We start from the raw sequence: 22,966 nt of genomic DNA, 5'->3' as shown, positions 1-22,966 counted from the left end.
GATTGGACGGAGGAACCGCCATTAATGTACGTAGCTACTATTACGTCACACGTAAGGTCAAGAGGAAAGAAGCATGGCCGCAATGTTGAGAGGGTCTTGGTCCCTAGTTGGAAGGAGTTGCAAACATGTTGACTTTGCATTCGGTAAGGAGAAAAAACTGAGGCCGTGTACGCATTGCGCACGTCTATGCGCTTACTTTAGAAGCTAACGTTGTAACTTGAATGCTCTTTGTGACATGGAAGCACTCATTTTGCTTGAAATGTAAGAGAAGTTTGATTTAATTTTCGATAGACTGGGTTTTATCTGCTGCTGCAGGGGCTCCCCTTCACAAGGTACTGGTCATAGACTGTATAAGGTACTGCTGAAGAAGAGTTTCTGTTAAAATGACGTTGTGTTTGCGTGCCAGAGCTACGTGCTAACTGCCAATGCTCTCGTCTGCTATATTTTAAAACGCTGAAGGGTGGAAATGGTCGCCATATGCTTTTGTGTCGTCCTGTGTCCTGTCTCTTTATTTAAGGCACATTATGTAACAGTTAATGTCTGTCACCGTGCACTTTATCATGTCAGTTTCTTTGTAGAAAAACAGATACGCTTCTAAGGGGAACAACCCAAGCATTATATTTCTTTTACTTTAAGAAAAAAAGAAATCTTTATTTATGTATCTTGTACGCGCGTTAACGTCTTTAGATGCAGTCTGTGGGTGAACAAATAGTAGTAAAGCAACCTAATATATTTCCGTCTTCGTTTGTTATTAGTGTGAATATATACTTCTATGTTTTTATTTAAATTACAATAACATACACATGCTTGTATTTACAAGAATGTTAAGTTATCAATGAATAGCTAAGTACATATTGAAAATGCTTACCATTAGATGACTTTGGCACTGAAGGGCGATTCCATGGAATTACATTGAAATTTAAACGTGACATTGCATTTTAACAAGGTTAATTGCGTTACTTGGATTGGAGAATCATTTGGATTGGAGAATCATTTTAATTATTAACAATATAAAAACTAAGATATTACAAACACAATGTTGAGGGGGATACCAGGCATCTCGACTAATGACAAGCAGCCAATAATTTTTGTCCTTATCATTGATCTATTTGGCCGTTACATTGTAGTCTCCACCAGGTCTATGGCCTCGAAGACACCAGTGGGGTTTGTTGGTCTGGGCAATATGGGAAACCCAATGGCAAAGAACTTGCTGAAGCACGGATACCCAGTCATTGCTACTGATGTGTTCCCGGAGTCATGTAAGGAAGTGCAAGAGCTGGGCGCTCAGGTGAGAGTGTAAAATGCACTCACCTTTTTAATTTGTATACAGTTTTTACCTGTTCTCTCTTCTTACCTTGTGATTTTGTGTTTCCTCAGATTGTGGATAATCCTGCTGATGTAGCAGACAAGGCTGACCGCATTATTACCATGCTCCCCTCTAGTCCCAATGTCATAGATGTGTACACTGGACTCAATGGCATCCTCAAGTACACTTTGGTTTCTCTTTCAATATGCACATAATAACCTCATGGATTTAAATCAGATTCTAAATCATGCACTTTTCTCAACAGAAAGGTGAAGAAAGGCTCCCTACTCATTGACTCAAGCACCATCGACCCAGCGGTTTCAAAAGAGATGGCTGCTGCTGCTGAGAAGACGGGGGCAGTTTTTATGGATGCACCTGTATCAGGAGGTACATTTTACATGTATGATCACAATATAGGTTGTATAATATCTATTATAATTCACTGTATATTAGGGGTGGAACGGTACACAGAAGTCACGGTTCGGTTCATACCTCGGTTCGGACATCACGGTTCGGTACGAGTTGAGTACAATGGAGGGAAAAGCAAAACAAAAATGCAGAAGGCAATTTTTTTTATTGTGCATGTCTCAGGCTGTACCACCTAGTGTCATACAGTCTATCCCCTGAGCTAGTTGCAACAGCCTGAAGTGTGTAAAGTAAGATGTAAACTGTAAACAATAAGTACCCCACATCATCTCCAGACTCCATCTGTAACTTGTAAACAAAAAGACAATGAAAATACAGCATCTCTGTTCTCTGCAAAGACAAACTAAATGACCTGATTAATGCAACGTTATCACGACGTCTCCCGGCCATTTTTCACTGTAGAAAGCTGCTCCCTGTCTGGCTAAAGCTAATAGTTAGCCTGAAGAAACAAGGCGTCTGTCCCAACTGACGTTACGGTTCGGAGCCGCAACGCTGGAAACGTAACACTAATCTACAACAACAGTCTTAAACGTGGGTTATACTAGCCGCAGCCAACCTGTCAAGCACTAGTGTGACGTTATGGGAGCGGCGTAACTGTTTATAGTTGTGCGTGGTGGTCGCGACACTAGTTTTAGTCTTCTCCTGAACAGAGGTGGCGCTAATGAGGAAAGGCTACCGACTTTGCTATTTCTACGGACTAGAAGAAGAAAAAGGTAAACAACGGCAGAACTGGCAGCAGCATTGCCGTCGATGCTTCAAATTGATTCGATGACCTACTTTGTCGGATCAAGCCATAAAAGAACTCATCTTAACCCAGTAAGTTTACAAGAGAGATTTCCAATCACTCTCAGAGTCCTGGCATCCGGTTAACCTCGAGCTCGTTCAGGCTTCCTGTTTCTGCTTTGTTGCGCGCCGCTGAAAAAATAGAGTGGTGCCTTCCGGTCACGCACTCAAAATCTTGGTGCGCCAGCGAAATCTACGTCATTTTGACGTCCCATTGGCGCACGTGAGCTTGGATGAGGCTACTGTAAAACGGCCATTATCCACCACTCTCTTGCCTGTACTACTCTAACTTACTGGGAAACCAAAGTTTTCCCAAACTTGCGATCTTAAAGAGGCCGGCGGGTCCTCTAACTCTTTAAACTGCATGCATAGGCGCATAGGTGGGGCTACAGATTAGGTGTCCCTAAAGAACCCGCATATCTAGTAGTTCCGCATTACATTAATGAATTTGCGCGCAAATTTTATTTATTTTTATACCGTGTATTCTACGTGTAAATTCCTGCACCGAACCATGATGCCTGTACCGTTTCGGTGCAATACGAATACATGTACCGTTCCACCCCTACTGTATATTCTTGGAATACATCCATGCGGTTGTCGGGTAACCTTCACCAAGCTAAAACTAATGTTGCCTAATACAAAGGTCCTGCATTAAGTCCCTTTTCACAAAGGCAATAATGTTTAGTTTTAGTTGAAACTATTTCAGAGAGGTGTTGATTCAACTTCATGTTAATTTTGTAGGCTACTGGATCTGTGAACTGTTTTGCATTAAACTGAGAGGTGTCTCTAATTAGTCATCCCTCACTAAAATAAATGGGTGAGCAAAAACTGAGGGTTTCAATAAACTGGCAACTCAGCGTTAACTTTAAAACTTTTTGAGAACATACCTTATGTTTAAAGCTTTATTTACTTGTCATTCCCACCAATCTAGCATTCCTGTAATTTTATACATTTACATATTACATTATAAGGCTGTAACTAGGGCTGCACGATATGAGGAAAATATCAAATTGCGATTATTTTACTGATATTGTGATTGCGATATGATTCACGATATTGGAGGGAATGTTCTTTTTTGTATTCTCATTTTCATTGAAAAATATTAACATTAAAATGATTATAAATGTGATTTTTTTTTTTTCGAGGATCTGTACCAAACTAAGATTTTTAGTCTGTAGGATAGGACTTGTAGGCCGGGATGTCTCTGCAGCACCACAATACTTAATTCAGAATAGTTTGACACTGACACTTGATATTTTGCCTTAACTAATATTGCGCTCCCCTGCGATTTGGATTTTGCTCTAGTCCATAAAATTACGGTTAATTGTGCAACCCTAGCTGCAACTAGCAATTATTTTCATTATCGATTAATTAACCAATTATTTTAGACTTTAATCGTGTGGTCTATAGCAGCCTTTCTTAAACTATGGGCTTGCCAAATAAATAAGGAGTCAAAACAAATCCAATCACAAACTCCCAGTGCCCATGGTGACAGTGCAAAACCCCCCAAAAAAATGTGCCATTTCTGCTTAAGAAGTTACTTAAACGATTAATCAATTATCTAGATAGGTTCAGCTAGGGCTGGGCGATAAAACGATCTTGAATCAGGATTGCGATAAAATTCAGGTCGATAATGATAAGCTTTGGACATATTTCCCTAGTAACACAACTGCCAGAGTCTGCTTTTTCAGTGTGGATGCCGGACACGCCCAATTCCTATTCCATTGTTGTGTCAAGGGTGTTCCTCCGTCGAATAGTAGGCTAGTTCGAGATGAGCCAGGTCTGCGCAGAATCGCGATCGCCGCCCAATGCATGCCGGTTAGATTTGTGTCCGACTTGCTCTGACGTCATGCACACGTGGGTAACGATAACCTCACGAGATCAAGGCGGCTGCAGTTCTGAGACGCAGGCAGCGCAGTTGTTTTTCACCGACTGCAAGACCCAGGCGGACCCAGGGCATGCTGGGAAATGCCGGCCTCTCAGCTGATCTAACAGCTGATTGGTTCAGAATCGACTCAACATGATGTTTTATATAAACTTTGTTTTATTTTGAATTGGAGGGATTTCAATTATATGTGCCTGATTTGAAAGGTTTATTCTGTACAAACCACATGTTGTGTGACTGGTAGTTACGTTTAGAAGTCAGAGAGACTAAATCTGTTCAGGTTACGGATCATCTACAGTGTGTTAATTAAAATCAGCAGCAGATCGCATGTAGAGCATTTTGACAGCTATTCTGTCATAATAAAAACAACTGAACTCTGTGTAGGAGCTGTTATATGGGTCTGATAACATTTTATTAAATCGGAATCGGACCATAGTGTTTCTGTGACTTCCTGTTCAGCCTGAAGGCTGCTGGAATCGGCAGGAAACTGTCCAACTTGACAGCGGACTTTTGTCACCGCCCCCTGCTGCTGTCGCCTGCTCTCGTCCACTTTACAGGCGAGGCGCAGTTCATCTCGAACGAGCCTAGTGTTTCCCTTATTTTAAAATGCGTAGCGCCCCCTATCCATATTTTGCCAGTAGAGGGCACGACTGCTCTGTTGACCAGTTGGGTATCTTTATAATGTCTAATGTGACTCTTCAACAAAAACGTGTGCTGAATATTGTAAATATTTTCCCATATCGCCCGGCCCAAGTTGCAGATTTATTTTCTGTTTCTCGGTGAATCAACTACGTAGTCATTTTAGCTGTACATTATTGGAAATTTAAATTCAAATCATCTAACTTGTGTGATGCTGATTTCTCATATATATTACAGTATATGTATTGGTTGTGTAGAAGGCACTGGCAAATCCAGTTTGCCACTTGCTAAAGTCGTGGTTAATAAAGAGCAGCAACGGAATCTAGTTAGGAAGAAGAGGAGGAGCTTCAGCCTGCACAAATGTTCCAAGCTGTAACACTAGGCTGTCTGACTTTCTTGGGGGTTCACACAGAAAGTTTGTTTGAACTTGGCCTTGTCAAAGTCAAGACAGCCACTTTCTTTGAATTGATCTTGGTCCATTTTATAGCCTACCCCTAAAGATTAGTACTGATTTATATGCTTCCGTCCTGGGTAGTGCACATGGATTAAAGTTGTCCAGCCTTCCGCCTTGAACTTGTGTGTGTGTGGTGCCGGCAGTTCAACTATTGCAAACTGAAGTGTATTTCATACTTTGCATCACATTAATCACCTAAATAAAACCTTTTGAACATCTCCAGTGGTCAGACAAATCCAAAGAAGTACAGGGGCATGGTAGTGACTGTTTAATCCAGTGTGGTTAAAATTTAAACATAAAAGCATGCATGGTGGTGGGGACATAATTGAGTCAGCATGTGTCTTGAATAGTTTCTTTTGTGTAAAGAGAATGTACGTAACGGATGACATAAGGGCCATCTTTCATTTTTTTCTCAGACTATAATACTTAACTTACCGAAGGCTAGAGTAGAGGTCTGAAATAACAGAATAGAGACTGGTTAACTGGTGGTAAAGAAGGCATATCTCTGGAGTTCTAGCAGACTGCCCTGAGCAATAAAAGTGGCGATTGACAAAAATATCTGCCGGTAAGGCCTTTTGTTAGATTTGTGTTTTCCTCAAATACTTTGGAGTAAAAAGACAGTGCTTATCTAGTTTCAGGACTGTAAATGTGTCCGTGATATTTTAGCATTTGCACAGTTGAAAGGAATGCTTCTGCTGGAGAGAACCCACAAACCTGCTTTCTGGCAGCTTTGGTATTTGAACCAAAGGCCATTTTACTTAGTTATTGTCCGACTCTAGAGACAGAAATACACCTGTCTGCTTTTGAAACAGGATCTGGATATTCTGAACAGGTCTTACTGAGAAAAATCTAAAATCACATCAATATTTGGTGTTACTACCCTTTGCCTTCAAACCAGCATCAATTCTTATAGGTACTTGCAAAAAGTCAGGGATTTTGTAGGATTGTAGTCAGGTGTATGATCAACCAATTACAGTATATAGGTAGTTATACTGCATCAGCAAGGTCTCTCCCAGACAAATATTTCAAAGCAGACTGGTGTTTCAAGATGTGCTGTTCAAGCTCTTTTGAAAAAGCACAAAGAAACGGGCAACTTTGAGGATCGTAGACGCAGTGGTCGGCCAAGGAAACTTAGTGCAGCAGATGAAAAACACATCAAGCTTATTTCCCTTCGAAATCAGAAGATGTCCAGCAGTGCCATCAGCTCAGAAGTGGCAGAAACCAGTGGGACCCAGGTACACCCATCTACTGTCCGGAGAAGTCTGGCCAGAAGTGGTCTTCATGGAAGAGTTGCAGCCAAAAAGCCATACCTCTGACATTGAAACAAGGACAAGTGACTCAACTACGCATGAAAACATAGGAACTGGGGTGCAGAAAAATGGCAGCAGGTGCTCTGGACTGATGAGTCAAAATTTGAAATATTTGGCTGTAGCAGAAGGCAGGTTATATTCGCTGAAGGGCTGTAGAGCGGTACAATAATGAGTGTCTGCAGGCAACAGTGAAGCATGGTGGAGGTTCCTTGCAAGTTTGGGGCTGCATTTCTGCAAATGGAGTTGGAGATTTGGTCAAGATTAATGGTGTCCTCAATGCTGAGAAATACAGGCAGATACTTATCCATCATGCAATACCATCAGGGAGGCGTATGATTGGCCCCAAATTTATTCTGCAGCAGGACAACGACCCCAAACATACAGCCAAGGTCATTAAGAACTATCTTCAGTGTAAAGAAGAACAAGAAGTCCTGGAAGCATGGCCCCCACAGAGCCCTGATCTCAGCATCATTGAGTCTGTCTGGGATAACATGAAGAGACAGAAGGATTGGAGGAAGCCTACATCCACAGAAGATCTGTGGTTAGTTCTCCAAGATGTTTAGAACAACCTACCACTTCCTTCAAAAACTTTGTGAAAGTGTACCTAGAAGAATTTATGCTGTCTTGAAGGCAAAGGGTGGTCACACCAAATATTGATTTGATTTAGATTTCTCTTCTGTTCATTCACTGCATTTTGTTAATTGATGAAAATAAACTACCACTTTCATTTTTGAAAGCATTCATAGTTTACAGCATTTTTTCATACCTGCCTAAAATGTTTGCACAGTACTGTACGTAGCGAATTACTTAAACTAACTCAAATCTATCTATTTTCCATCTGTTCTGTATTGCACCTCTTGGACAAGTCATTCACTGTCAGTGTTGCACAAATTTCTCATCTCAGTAACTCTTCAAATTCTCCAAGACTACATGTCTGTGAGAAGAAGTTATCTGTTGCAACAAAGCTATTATTTATACCCTCCTTTGAAATATTGTTACTGTGAATGGCAGAAATCTCAGCTTGACTGTTACTCCCACCTTTCGCCAGCCGCGCAGTCCAGTTAGTACAAAATGCTGCTGGGAGACTGCTCACGAGGACTAGGGAGGGGGAAATGTATAACACCCATCTTGGCTTCTCTTCATTGGCTTACTGTAAACTTTGATTAATTATAAGACTATGTTGGTAATTTCTTGGCACCCGTGTGGCTTGCACCTGGTTAGGCTGTATATTACAGAGCCTTTAACCCCATGTGAACCTGAATCCACTGTCAAATGTACAAATGGATACAGAAATGGCTGTTTTTAAAACTAGGCAAGGGCTGACCAGACTTTTATTAACAGTGTCTCAAGGCTTTGGGTGGTGATGGCGCAGTGGATATGACACATGCCTTTGGTGTGGGAGATCTGGGTTCAATTCCCACTGCGATACATCAACCAATGTGTCCCTGAGCAAGACACTTAACCCCTAGTTGCTCCAGAGGCATGCAACCTCTGACATACAGTATATAGCTATTGTAAGTCGCTTTGTATAAAAGTGTCAGCTAGATGACATGTAATGTAATATAATGCTTTGGACTATATTGCCCAGTGAGAACAGGCTACATAGGTTGTCCTCATGCTAATCTTTTTTCAAAGACATACTTTCACTTGCTGTTAACACCTAAACCTCTGCAATTGTTCCCTATTTATTGCACTACACCTTGCTATATTGTTTTAATTATGTAGCATTTAACCCTGCATGCAATGCTGTTTTATCTTTAGTGTGTATGTGAAGCACATTGTAATTCTGTTTGGATTCATTTAGGGAGTTCCAAACTATAACAGACACATTTTCTTTCACTCCAGAAACATGTCCATACATGTTTTTTGCATTTTATTACTTTATTAGAGTCAATAGTACATTGATGCAGAGCTGACAGGAAATCAGTGGAGAGATGCAACAAAGACATTTTAATGTTTTTTTTTGGTTTTTTTTTGGTTTTTTTTATTGTCTCCTCATCTCACTGAAAATATTATGTCTCACTGATAATGATTTACAGTGATTACTTTTAGGAAAATTCATGATTGCTTTTAATTTCCTTTTGTTCACTGCATTTGAACTGACCTGTTCAGAAAACCAATACATACCAACCATCTCTACATGCTTGCACATAGTTCATTGTATATAAGCACCACTTTGCATTCCTAGGTGTGGGTGCTGCCAGTTCGGGTAAACTGACTTTTATGGTTGGAGGAGCAGAGGAGGAATTTACTGCAGCCAAAGAACTGCTCACCTGCATGGGAGCTAATGTGGTGTACTGCGGTCAGGTTGGAACTGGACAGGTAGGTCATATTTTCACATTTTATTTTGTCACTGTCACAATGCTTTTGTCCTTCAGATATGAAGGTGGTGGTGTTTTTCTGAGTTTAAGGTGTAAAGATAGTAGTTTGTGTGTACTTGTTGGTCAATTGTTTAATAGAATCAAAAAATGTCACAAAATACGAGTAACTAACACGTTCAGGGGCCTGTTGCACAAAAGTAGAAGGAAGAAATCCAGGATAATTGAAAAAGCGCAGCTTGACTTAGTGTGATCCGCTCATCGCGGCTTAATCGGTTGCATGTTTGCCGAGCCAGGATGAGAAGGTGAAGCTATGTCAAGCCAGATGTAGATAGCTGGCATAAGTGCACGTTCACGGCTTTCTTAAATAGACCACGGTATCGATCACAGATTTACTGATGCAGAAATGGAGAGGACGCGTGTGGCATATGTTTCACCTGCTGAGCAGCAGCTTCTAATGGAAAGTTACGAGGAGGTGAAGCATATAATATGCAAAAAGGGAAATACGGCTCTTGTTATCAGACAGAGAGAAAAAGCCTGACAGACAATAGTGGACCGACTGAATGCGTAAGGATTTAAAAAGAGTCACTCCACATTTTTACAAAGTTGTACACTGTTTTATTTGCTTTTAATATGCTTGTTTTAAGTGTTGGTTGTATTGTTTCTGTTTTTATGTGCTAATGTGCTGGTTTTACTGTAAAGTGTCTTTGAGTAGCCTGTAAAGCACTAGCCTATATAAATAAAATATATTATTATTTACTATGCCTCAAAAGTGAGCAGAAGGAATTAATGTTCCTCTGGAAATTTACCCTAAGGACTAGGCTTAATTTCAAACCCTTATTCATAATGCGAGAATATGTTTTACAACCATATGCACCAATCTCTATAAGTTATGACTAATTCTTAATATTTCTATAATTAATGTTCATACGGAACAAACATGGCTGAACAAAAACTAGAAAAAGAAGTAGCCTAAGTGACAATACACACTGTAAGCATATCTGTAAAACAATGTAGCCTATTATTATTCATGTTTTTTTTTTTTTCTCACTCCCAAGCTCCAAGATGACAAGTGACAGCACCAAAATAAAAAGATTTGGAAGCTTTGTGGCATTCCAACACATTCTCACTCCCATCTCGTAAAATACGGACGTTTGGTCAGGTGCCGTTGTCGTCGTTATTGACGCTAAAAGTCTCCTTTAGAGTCCACTACACGGTGTCGGAGGATCCCCTTCCCGTGTTCACTCACGGGGAGAGCAGCGGAGGAAAAGCCCCTTTCCTCCGCATTGTCCCACTTTATCTCTAGTGCCAGTGCAACCATTTCTTACCATCTAAACAACTGCAATAGTAGGATTTAAATCAAACTTGTGACAGCAATAGTGACAAGTAATGCATGTCAATAAAAATAAAGCAGAACACATTCAGAAGACAACGGAATAACTGTTACACACGTTTATTTCGGATCAGAGCGGCAGCTGATTTAACACAAGACTCCAGGATTAACCTTAGCCTGGCTGTTAGCCTGCTCTGGAGCAGGCTAGGTGCAAAGAATAAATCTCCATGGTTACTTGGCTGGGTTTAATTCAACCTGCTTTTGTGCAACCAAATCAAAGCTAAATTCATCCAGGATAACTTGAATATCCCGGCTTAATCCCCTATCCTTGTTTTGTGCAACAGGCCCCTGGTTATTGAATTCTAATATACTGTTATCTTGTTACTGTTACAGGCTGCTAAAATTTGTAACAATATGCTTCTAGCCATTGGAATGATTGGGACATCAGAGACGATGAATTTGGGAGTCAGGTGAACACTCTTGCTTACAAATAACAGTATATGCAGTCATTTTAAATCATTGCAATAGATGCAGCAGCAAAACACTTTGTGTAAGTAACATGGAATTTGTCTTCATTCACAGACTTGGTCTTGATCCTAAACTGTTGGCCCAGATCCTGAACATGAGTTCAGGTCGGTGCTGGTCCAGTGACACCTACAACCCTGTCCCTGGAGTCATGGAGGGCGTCCCCTCTGGGAATAACTACCAGGGAGGCTTCGGCACCCAGCTGATGGCTAAGGTCTGTTTAATGACCTGTTGCACTGTATACTTCAATTACTATTGAGCATTAGTGTTTCCGCAAACATTTAATCATTAGGTTTGTACATGTTAACCTTGTCATCACAAAAAGGGGGAAAATAAACCAAATATTTTAATACTTCTTCCTCTAGTGTGGGAAATTAATTGGTTCCTGTTGGAACACAAATGTATTCATGTTTTGATTTAAGTGGACTGTTCTCATTCATATAGCGTATGTATAAGAGTTAACATAGGTCAATCAGGGTTACTGGCCCATAATCTGTACATGTGACAGGGATTTAAGTGACCGTGTTAAAAAAAACAAAATGATATTTTAGTCACACCACTTTAAATGATGCAGTGAACTAGTTGGCAGTAGTTTACATCCCTCTTAAAAGGGAATCAAGCCCATGTTATTAAAATATAAAATAAATGTCTCTGTGGTGTGTGGACTGGTGTTTAAATTTCAGCTTTGTTGGTTTTTCTAACGTTTGTTTGCTTTTCTTTTTCAGGATCTAGGCTTAGCGCAGAACACCGCCACCAACACAAAGACTCCTGTCCCTCTCGGCTCCTTAGCCCATCAGATCTACCGAATAATGTGCGCACGCGGTTATGCCAATAAAGATTTCTCCTCAGTGTTCCAGTTCCTGCGTGAGGAGGAGGGCCAGTAATGTCAGCCTCCACCCTGTCCACAGCCTGGCCTGGCCCTGCACAGGACTAACAGCGTAGTTGGGGCGCCCCAAGGACTTTCTATTTCAAAGTTGTGAAAGACATGAAGCCAAGAGAGCTCCCGCACTGCGTGACCGATTATGTCAGCACTTGTCTCCAATTGGAAATCTTGTTTTCTGTGTGTTTTAGCCTTTTTATTACACAACACTCCTTTCAGTTTTAGAAGCAAGTAATATGTGATATACAGAGGACCCAAAAGATAGTAGACTGTCAAGCAGTGGCAGCTCTGCAGATCTTATAATGCAAAGAGTCCTGTGGGAATCTGTGGTGTTGAAAAGACAACGCATTAGCTCTTGTTTGTCAACACTAAATGGCTGCAAACACGGTTTAGTCTCCACATATTTATCTATTGTTTGTCACCATTTCTTTATGTTGCCGTTTTTTTCTGTTCATGGGGGTTACTGCTCTTGACATTGGAAATGTTATAGGATAAGAGTGTAACATCATACATATCCTGTTAGTAAATAAAGACAAATTGTGATGTCTTAAACTTTGTGAACCGTTAATTTACCAGCTACCTCGTAAATTTCATTCATGTTTTCATTTCTGGTATTTCGATATTAACTTGAACTTAACTAAAATATAAACATACTTCTATAAAACACTGGAAACAGCATTTATTCATGGTTGCTTGTAAAGCTATAACTTGTGTTTTTGTTGGAATACGCATTTAAAGGGAAGAGCTTTGCATGGGCACAACTTAAATGGAATTTCTGCAGTCCACAAACTTGCATGCAAAAGTAACCAAACCTCAGAGACAGGATACTAATTCCCGCGATGAAAATGGCAATTTAAATTCTAAATGTCTTGTGTGTGGACACGCATTGCACAGTGTTCTCTCCATGACTCTGAGCTAGTAAGTTAAATAGCTCCTAAATGTTATAGTTTCCATCGTGTGTCCCACTGATTCAATAGTCACGATAAACAAAGATGAGAAACAAAGCTTGGCTGCAGAGCAGATGCATCGGCGGGATGCGGAACGCCGGACAGAGAAACGGGGCCAAAACTGCACATGGTCCAAACTAAAAGGCCGCTTCAACTTCTTTCAGTTAAATTATCCAACACAAATTCTTCTCTAATGAAGATCTGACTATTTTTGTATTGCGTATGCTACTTTACAACTATGAAACAAAGTTGTGACTGTTGCATCATCAATTTTGGGATGTGCACCGCTTTTCTATTCCCTCTTAGGCCAGACCAGGAGGGCGGCATGTTTCTGATCTAGTTTGCCAAGAGCCAGTGAGGGGCCAAGGTGCCATAGGTCATGCGATCACAAGACAAACCCATAAAAAGTCCATTAAGGACTGTCGGCTAAGAGCTGTATTTTCATCTACATGATAGGTACTGCAAACAGAGCAGCAATTTCGTCTCAGGCCTCAGCAGACTGTGTGACACACACACACACACACACACACACACACACACACATCCTGACATAATCGGCTGCTGCGCGCACATCATCCCTCGTGCTCAATTTATAGCCTCTTCAACACGTTTTAATAAGGTTTGCATTCAGCAGTCATTTTGTGTTTTTATTCTTAACCTCGGTGATGCATATGTGCATTTTTGCGTATGATAGCATGTAGTTTTGCAACTACATATGCATCAGCAAAAAGATGCATGCATTTTGTTGACAAGCTATTAGACTTGACTGTGGAAAAAAAGTGCGCATGTTGTATCCAACACTAATGACTTCGCACAAAATGTCTTTGCTTTTTTCTTGTTCCAAATTGTTCTTAGTTCATTTCCCAGCGTATATTTCAACAAGCCTGAGTTTGTGCTGTTCTACATTTTGCATTCGAAGCAATGGCTATAGGGTCAAATCTGTGTGGTTTTAATAGTGTCCTCCTTGTCCAGCCTAGTTTACACTGTGTGTGCTATAGTCTATTGCAGAAAAGACAGATCTCATTCCTGCTTTTTATTTTAAAGATCTGTTAGGAAACGCTCTGTTTTAACTAAGCTCTTTTTAGCCGTTGTAGGCTACTTCAAGAGGAATCCTTTAATTCATTTATTGGTAAAAAAAAAATGTTTGTCATATATTTGTATATTTCAGACTCGTATTTTAGTTAGAAATTGGCGTAAAGTTTTGATTTTCACTTATAGAAGCTAATTGCATGTGATAATTACAAGTAGGTAACCAATTTGTATTCGTCCTTGCGCATTTAATAGCCTAATAATGCCATCTCGGTTATTACCAAATCTGGTATGTAATTTTGAGACAAATTAACGCTATCTTCATTTCAAATTGTGTGTGTGTGTGTGTGTGTGTGTGTGTGTGTGTGTGTGTGTGTGTGTGTGTGCGTGTGTGCGTGCGTGCGTAGACATTGATCATATTTTTCGTTTAACTGGCTCATTTAACCGTTCCTATAGCAGCTGCTACGTATATTGTTGAGACAGACAGTCGCCCTCTAATGTGTGAACAACGTGGCTGAGATGATTCCTGTCCAGCCAACACTCACCTTCCCTGAATGCGAAATTTTAGAAAGTAGGCCATTTTCCTATCTATAAGACAGTGCGTAGTATAGTAGTTAATAAAATGCGGATTGATAGCCTATAGTCGGTTATCAGAACATTGCTATAAAAACAAAAATTACACGGGAACGAATTCAGTACAACATAAAATATTGTGCTTTTTGCCCGAAATGTAGACCAGTGCTCAGTCTGGCCTACAAGCTATTGACTTGGGCAGTAAAGATTTACAGCCTCCAAAGGTGAGAAAACTCTACTAAAAATAAAAAGGTGCTCAAATGTGGGTGCACATTTCTCTGCGTCTGTGGTATCACATTAGAAAGGTAAAACAAAAATGAACCCTGAAAGTTAAAACAGTATTTAGTTTGACACTAATCTTAACCTTTTCAGTCTACACCCACACAGGTGAATGGTTGACTGCCATATATAGGTTAAACCGTAAACAATATTTAATGTTTTACTGCTACTCATGAAGGATTTGTTATCGTATATGTGGCCAAATGCAAGACTGTTTTTAGCTCTGCAGGAAAACAAGAGCCCACTGTGGAGGCACTTTACGCAGAATGTAGAAACATGTAGGCACGGTGAAGAGCAGTTATTTTCTTATGTCACGTTTTTACTCCAGCAGAAGGACAAAATAAACCATCTTGAGCTTTGGTTTTTGACCATTTAATGCCAATAGATATTGTCATCGCCAAAGCCTGGTAGGATTAAAGAAAGAAGAAAACAACTTTATTTAACATGTCTAAAAAAACGAGCACAGGCTGTGATGAAACCTCCTCTTCGGCTTTTAGCAGTGTTTTCTCGTCGGGCTTCCTGGCGTGAAGTGGCTGTTTTGGCCAGACTGCAACTTTCAACTTGACCTTGGCTTCCAGCCGCGTCTAATCCGTATGAGGAAGAGTGCAGCTAAATGTGGCATGCTTTTGGTATTTTAGTGGACACTGAACTGTCTATATTTGCTTGTTGTGGCAAATGTGAGGATGATTCATGTTGTTATAGGCTAATAATCCTTTTAAAAGTATCCAGAAGACAAAAAAGAATCTGCAGTCATGCTTAAAATCCAGATAATTTAAGAACTTGATGGTACATTTTGTAAAAGTGTGCTCCTTTGACTGAAAGCGCAGCAAAGGTCCAATCTTTAGATATAAAACCCAAATCCTTTTAAATCCACAGATCCGTAATAGTTGTTGTTTTACTCTTGGAGTAAGAGCGTGTGCAACCGAAATGGCACGCGTAATTACGCATCCTTTCCGCTGTAAAAAAATAAATACATAGGCTATATCATACAGTTTTTCTCACGCCATGCACTACACAGTCTATCAAATAAGCTGTTGTGATGCCACTGCACGACAGACTGAGTGAAACTGTGTTAACTTAAGATTCCAATATAATAATGTTAGGAAAAAATCCCCTAAGGGACTTCTTTGCATAAAACATACACTGATTTGCAGTACATCTTCACGAGTATACAGCTTGATCTGCATTATCTGATGTCTAGACGTTTATCCTCTCCTTTGCATATCACGTGTTTGGCCCTGGCCAATAACCTTGCGATCTTTATGTACTCAGGCGTGTTGGTATCGTTACTCTGCTCGAGTCCCTGTCTCTGTTCAGTCGAGGGGATTTTGAAAAAGAGTTGGTCTTCTCGATGTAGGGCATGCTATGACCGCTTCATTACTCCTCCATTCGCACTGGATTGACCCGGTGATGTTCCTCTACGACAACGGCTTGGATGAAAGAAGCAAGAACATGGAAGGATTTACTGGAGGCAATTTTGCTGCAAACCAGTGCAGGAATTTGTTAGCGCATCCAACCTCGCTGGCTCCGAGCACCACCTACGCTGCGAGTGAGGTGCCAGTCTCTGGCATGGGGGAGCCTGGCAAACAGTGCAGTCCCTGTTCTGCCAGTCAGAGCTCGCCCAATGCATCTTTGCCTTATGGATATTTTGGCAGCAGTTATTACCCATGTAGGATGTCACACGGCAGCGTGAAGGCTTGCGCGCAGCCCTCTGGTTATGGCGATAAATACATGGACTCATCGGTCTCTGGCGAGGAGTTCTCAACCAGGGCAAAGGAATTTGCGTTTTATCAGGGCTATTCCTCGGGTCCTTACCAGCCCAGCTACTTGGACGTCCCTGTCGTACCTGCGCTGAGTGCTCCATCTGAGCCAAGACATGAGTCTCTGCTGCCCATGGAGCCCTACCAGCCATGGGCCATCACCAATGGTTGGAGTGGTCAAGTTTACTGCACCAAGGAGCAGCCACAGTCAAATCCTCTGTGGAAATCCTCGTTACAAGGTCTTTTTTATTGTTTTATCACAGAAATATACAATGTTCATGGGAATGTGCAGTGAAACTCAAACAAATATGTGCATGTAATGTCTAATGTAAGCTGTTTTTCCACTATTGATATTTAATAATGCGCCTGAAAATGTAAATACATTTTCGTTTTCTGTTTGATGCAGCCGAGCAGTTAAAATGTGATACTTAATTTGTTTCCCTCCACAGACACAATATCTGGTGGAGACAGCTCTGTCCGCCGTGGGAGAAAGAAGCGCGTGCCATACACCAAGGTGCAGCTCAAAGAACTGGAAAGGGAGTACGCCGCCAATAAATTCATCACCAAGGACAAAAGGAGGAGGATATCCGCGCAGACAAATCTGACAGAGAGACAAGTGACAATCTGGTTTCAGAACAGGCGCGTAAAGGAGAAGAAAGTCGTCACTAAATTCAAGAGCTCCAGTTAGCTCTGGAGATACTGAAACAGGAGGTGAAGGGCCTTCATCTAAAAAAAACTGTGCTATAATTTATTGCATTATGAACGGGTTCTTTGTCGCCAGAGCGGCTCTGTTTCGACCTACACATTTCCTTCCTGACGTTTTAATTGGAACCAGTCGATGCGGCCTGTTGACAGAAGATCGGAAATGGTTTGCAACACGTTGACCAAGGCGATTCTACGATGGATGCATGCTCTCCTTAAAATATTCAACAAGCAATAAGACATTCAGCCTTAAAAGGCACGAGACACCCCCGAGCAATCCTGCGCTTTTATTCCACTTAATATAATCCAGAATTTAAGACTGAATCAGTTACTATATTCGTCTTTAGACAGTGATGCAGTGGTAACAAATAGGTGGCCATAAACTTTCAGTCGCCTTCACTTAAACCTTCAGTCTGTGATCATTGCAATGAAAACAGGCCAAGATTAACACATACATAACAGAAAATGATTATGAAGTTATATTTCCAGCAGCTACTTTCATTCAGAGAAAAAAATAAAATATCTTTAGGCCTACTCTGTCCTTGCAGAGGCAATAGAGCCTACAACACTTCTTAATTCAATTATTTAGATAAACTTCATTTCACAGTTTGAAAAACAGAGTTTACACTTCATCCCTGCTTTCCATTTAAAATGAGTCTCTGTTGTTTAATCGGCCACTATCTGATAAAACGCGTGAAACTAGCTTGAGCATTTCATTAGGTTTGCCCACACTGTGTCCATGTCACTGTCCCCTTTTCTAAACAGGGTTTTACTCTGAATTAAACTGACCTATGCAATTTCCGCCTGTCAGTCAAGAAGAGTACTGAAAACGTAAGCATATTTAAACTTGTAAATACTATCTGACAGCAACTATCTATTCTCCCTTTTATGACTGCAATAGCCAAAGTTTTTGACAATAAATGTTTGAGAGACGCAATGTGATCTTGTCATTTTGATTCATATTTTTTGGTAAGCCTACAAATTGGACATGGGGGCTTGATTGATAAAGGTTAGGGTTTACAAATCCCTTTTTTTTAAGATTATTTTTTGGGGGCTTTTTTCCCCTTTATTTCAGAGTGACAGTGGATAGACAAGAAAGGTGGGAGAGAGATGGGGATGACACGCAGCAAAAGGCCGCAGGTCGGATTCAAACCCAGGCCGCTGCAAAGGCCTCAGCCAACATGGGGCGCACGCTCTTACTGGGTGAGCTAGAGGTAGCTCCTGCAAATCCTTTTAATGGTAAAATGACATATGAATACAGTATATTCCGTGTGTGTGTGTGTGTGTGTGTGTGTGTGTGTGTGTGTGTGTGTGTCTGTAGGCCAGGCCTGCATGAGCTCAGAGTCTCTGTGGGCTTCAGTCATTAAGAGTTTATGTCGCCATCTAGTGGCATAGCTCTGTCAGCACTGTGTGTGTGTGTGTGTGTGTGTGTGTGTGTGTGTGTGTGTGTGTGTGTGTGTGTGTGTGTGTGTTACCTTTTGTACCTGACCTATAATAAAAAGTGGCATGTTTCAACTTTAACAATTAAGGTAAGTACTCAAAGCCTTGTTGGAAAAAAGTGTTTTTCGCTTTTACATGTTATCCCTTGGATACCCCCCCCCCGTTGTCTTTCTATATCCATAAAATAAAACCAAACCAAACCTTATTTCTTCAGTGATAAGATTATACAAATATTTTAGGGCTACAGAAAACAACATGATATTGTAGTATTGACCGAAGTCATTGTACAGCTCCAAGCCCATGATAATGACTTATAAATATTGTTGTTATTATTATTACTATTATTATTATTATTGTTATATTATATTTTTGATATACACCATTTGTCGATGCTAATTCTTCTTTCTTAATTATAAAATTCGTTCAAAAAAGAATGAAAATGTATCAGTTTCCATTCATGTTTTATCATGTTTTCCTTGCATATGCACGTGCAAACCTTGCCTGTTGCACTTTTTTGTTGAGTGCAATTCAAAATTGCGTTACTAAAATGTCTGTTAATTTTTTTAAAGAAAACATCCTATTCATGCACATATTTATTAATTTATATAGGGCTACTCAATCGAAAAATCCAAATGTTAAAGGTGTTGTCTGTTCACGTAAATTCATCAAGTCCTCAAATGACCTGTTCTTCAGGAAGAAGTAGACTTAGGTGTCTTCATTTTGTGTTAAAGAAAGACGATTATGTCCATCTCATTTTGGAACAAAAACCTAAAACTGAAAATCGACTTGTAAAAGCTGGATGTACACAAAACCTTATGATATGAAAAGTGTGTGAGAGGCCTGTTAATCCGCCGTCCAAACAAACCCTCACCTATTTCGCAACTCTCTTCTTTAGTTGTCAGTAGGCCTATTGATATTTGTCCTTCTTTAATGAATTGTATTATGGCGTTAACATGATCCACGTGATCTTATAACAATCACATATCGATATACACATCAGCTCCATTTAAATTATTGTCGGAACCAAAACACAATTGATATAAATTATTTCCGATTTCTTAATTAAAACTGAAATATTAAATCCAAAACCGGGGCATTGCACTGACCTCCAAACTGTCCAACTCATCCCTTACTAACAATAGCAGGTAAGTTTGTCGTCTTGCTCATGATAAAGAGGGCCAGGCTACTGATAGATGCCTTCCAATACAGGTAATACTTTAGGAAAGTTGAAATAGTTTTCTAAGCATTTGGACTACTTTCACTGATTCACTGCTTGGGAATGATGGAGCTCATGTTGATGATTTTCTTCTACCTTGTTGAGATGGAGTCATTTTTGGAAACGTTCTGCATGCACAATGAGGTGTCTCCTATTGATCAGTGTCATTGCTCCCCCTAACAGCCAAACAGGTTAATGCACCTCACTCCAAAAAGTCCCGTATGTAGGCCTGAAGGGTGCCTCTGTATTAATCAGTAACGGCACTAATACTAGCCAAATAACTAATATATTGAATGCTAAATAAAATGATAATCTAACTTATATATATATATATATTGTATATTTATATGGACATCACAGTAAAATTGTAACATACATTTATGCACAAGGACCTGTGTTTAGTGTTTGTAGCAAGACTCTAATTTACATCACTTGTCCACAAGAGCCTTTGTTTAGTTTGTTTTTAAAGTTTAAATAAAAGAAAAAAAAGTTAATTAACAAACACATCCACCAATAGGCTACTTCCACAGAGATACAGACGAAAATGCATCGACAAAGTCCAGGTGTGTCTACAGGGGTATTAGGTGTGAGAACAATGTTGTTTCTCATAAAGCCATGTTTTACCTCTATTAAAACATTAAAATTGTGTTGCATGTTTAATTCAGTTTGTAGACAGTTCCATAGTTGCTTGCTGTGTTTGAGTGGTGTAACGTTGTGCAGTGAGCATCAGACAAAAACGAATTAAGGATATGGAAAAATACATTTGAGGAAAATCCAAATCTTTCCCAAACAAATACATAAGAACAATAATAGGACATAGTTATTCCTCCTTTCAAACAGCACAATCAAATGCATATAATTTACATTTGTCTCCGGCTACAGCATTTTATTTAAATGTTTTTTCCCCCCACATTTGTTGCATTACACCATGTATTGCAACTGTAATACATTTTCAGTGTATAGCTATTGCCAAGATATGATATAACAAAACTGCATTAGTCAATATTACAACATAGTTGGAAAATAATAGCAATAGACATTCAGACGTGAAGTGAAGAGTCAGACCCCCCCCTCCCCTGCATATTAAACCAGCTGCCTTTTGCAGTCCTATCACATCTGCTTGACAGCCAGATATTCGTGGATGAATGCGAGGTTAAATTTGTGAATTCAGAAAGTTGTATTAGCTTTTTACGTCTTTGTGTTTTATAGCAGCCTTAGCTGTAAACAATCCACTACTTCCTAAAAAGACCCCCTCCCTCCCTTCATACTAACAAGGTTGCATTCATTACACTAAAAGAGACGTTTCAGTTCGCAGTATTCATGTGTAAAAAGGGGTGATATAGAGAATTTGTTTGGTTTCTTCTTTGAAGGCATAATCCGTCACACAGGACATGTCACTGTCTTATTGATTTACAACTGCTTTACTAAATTTAAATGAGCAGTAATGTTTACAAACATTGAAATAAGTTGACATTTTTTCAACTATTGCTCAAACTCTTAATCCTAATCTGTACTTTATTTAGCACAAACACGACAGATTGGACCTTAAACTGTAAATCTTAACCGGCACATTTGACTAAAATATTATAAAATGGCCCCTTGTGAAATTGACTCAGGAACCAGGAAAGGCAGGAGGCGCACACAGATTTTCAGGAAGTTAAGTTAAACCACAGTCCTCCTAAAGTGTCGAAGGAAAATTCAGGGAAACCAAGAAAACATGTTATTTATTTTTTAAATGCCCTTAACATGCCTCCTAAAACAGCCACATCATTCACCAGTGACTTTTTATACCTTCAGCTTTTGCATTTTCTGCTAGACTGAAAAAAAGAATTCATTCTTCTGAGGTCTTGTGCTGCAGCCTTAAGGCCACAGGTTTTTTTCCCCCTCCAAGTGTATTGCGTCTGAACCTTTCAAGGCAACTAAGAAACAATCATCCAACCTTGACTTTCATGTAATTGAATGTCAACAAAATATTTTGGTGTATACAATTTATTTAATTTACCCTTTTTAATCAAAGTATTAACCCATCATTTAAGCTGACATTATAATAGACGTTTCTTATTTGGATTGATTAATAATTTAGGCAGACGTGGATCTATGGAAAAGGAGAAATTAAAATATAATGCAAATGTACTTTTTGCGCATTTGGTTTCCTTATTATGACAACTGGCTGGAGGTCAAAGTTTGTTTACATACAGCCAGCATGCATACTAGCTACTCGATACCAATGAAAACGGTCTCACTTAGTGGATCAATACGCATCTGCTGGCTCAGGTTAAACCGTGTAACCCAATTTTTGTGTGGTTGAAATTGTTTGAAAACTGTGTGGTAAGAAGTAGAAGAATATCCTGCAGCCTCTGCCTGAAGGCTGAAGCTGCGCATGGCTGAATAATTCACAAAAGAATCAAAATAGGAATTGTCAAGTTTATCACGTAAGACTATATTAATATGCCAAACAAATAACAGGTTCACATATAAGAACTCACCGTTGAAGTCAAACAGCAAACCACCTGGGCAGAGTCAAATATTACACAGTCTCATAATGCTTCCCTGCACATGACAAATCCACAGGCTTTGATGTATGAAAAGGGAATTTGGACTAAATTCTAAAATTGGCTGCATAACAAGATATGTGACATATGTGCCCACTTACTCAGCAGTGATGACAAATGAAAATGGATTGGTGTGGGAAATAGCCCATGTTCAAAGGTTTATATTGGGCGTTGCAAAGAGAACAGGCGATGCAAAGACTGGAGCCCCTTTGGCAAATACTCTTTATTATTCGTAGCCTATAAACAACGTCTGTATGTTTACATTCGACGCTAAACGCCTGGTATGTCAGCTGATCAACCTTATATGAACTTCATTCAAGCTGCTTCTGACCCTCTTACAAACTTTTACTCGTACAAACAGACACAATCAGCATGCACTTAAACATAAATCTGTCCATGGTGGAGGCTGCAACAGGTCAAGCTAGCATGCTTTTAATAATCATGAAAAAACACTGGTTCAAACAAACACATAGCAACCATAAGAGAGATAACCAAGTAATGTATTTACAGGCCTTTGTCTTTCTGTCTCCGGGTTCCAAACTGGACTGATGCCTGACAGAAGTGCAGCATGACTCGCATTGCTCCGACTAGATGAGTCTATATATAACC

The 22,966-nt window shown here is 39.9% G+C and overlaps 2 protein-coding genes across 4 annotated transcripts; both read left to right on the top strand.

Moving 5' to 3' along the window:
- The first annotated feature begins 13 nt into the window (after positions 1–13).
- On the top strand, positions 14–12,411 carry hibadhb (3-hydroxyisobutyrate dehydrogenase b). 3 transcript variants are annotated; one of them, XM_031299012.2, is made up of 8 exons: positions 14–143; positions 1,128–1,288; positions 1,378–1,487; positions 1,572–1,693; positions 8,992–9,125; positions 10,848–10,924; positions 11,037–11,193; positions 11,705–12,411. In XM_031299012.2, the coding sequence occupies exons 1-8, from the start codon at positions 74–76 to the stop codon at positions 11,861–11,863; spliced, it is 990 nt and encodes a 329-aa protein (XP_031154872.1). In that variant the 5' UTR covers positions 14–73; the 3' UTR covers positions 11,864–12,411. The 3 variants fall into 3 exon arrangements, with proteins under 3 accessions (XP_031154872.1, XP_031154874.1, XP_031154873.1); XM_031299014.2 differs by having other exon boundaries at positions 46–143; positions 1,138–1,288; XM_031299013.1 differs by lacking the exon at positions 14–143 and adding an exon at positions 221–261 and having other exon boundaries at positions 1,138–1,288.
- Positions 12,412–15,977: 3,566 nt separating this feature from the next.
- hoxa13b (homeobox A13b) lies at positions 15,978–18,086 on the top strand. The gene is made up of 2 exons (XM_031299757.1): positions 15,978–16,686; positions 16,897–18,086. Exons 1-2 carry the CDS (start codon positions 16,053–16,055, stop codon positions 17,133–17,135), a joined length of 873 nt encoding a protein of 290 aa, XP_031155617.1. The 5' UTR covers positions 15,978–16,052; the 3' UTR covers positions 17,136–18,086.
- Positions 18,087–22,966: the final 4,880 nt, after the last annotated feature.

This window comes from Sander lucioperca, chromosome 10, assembly GCF_008315115.2.
Source record: "Sander lucioperca isolate FBNREF2018 chromosome 10, SLUC_FBN_1.2, whole genome shotgun sequence".
Taxonomy (NCBI): Eukaryota; Metazoa; Chordata; class Actinopteri; order Perciformes; family Percidae; genus Sander; species Sander lucioperca.
The sequence above is the reverse complement of the archived record's forward strand: the minus strand, read 5'-3'. Positions and strand labels throughout refer to the sequence as shown.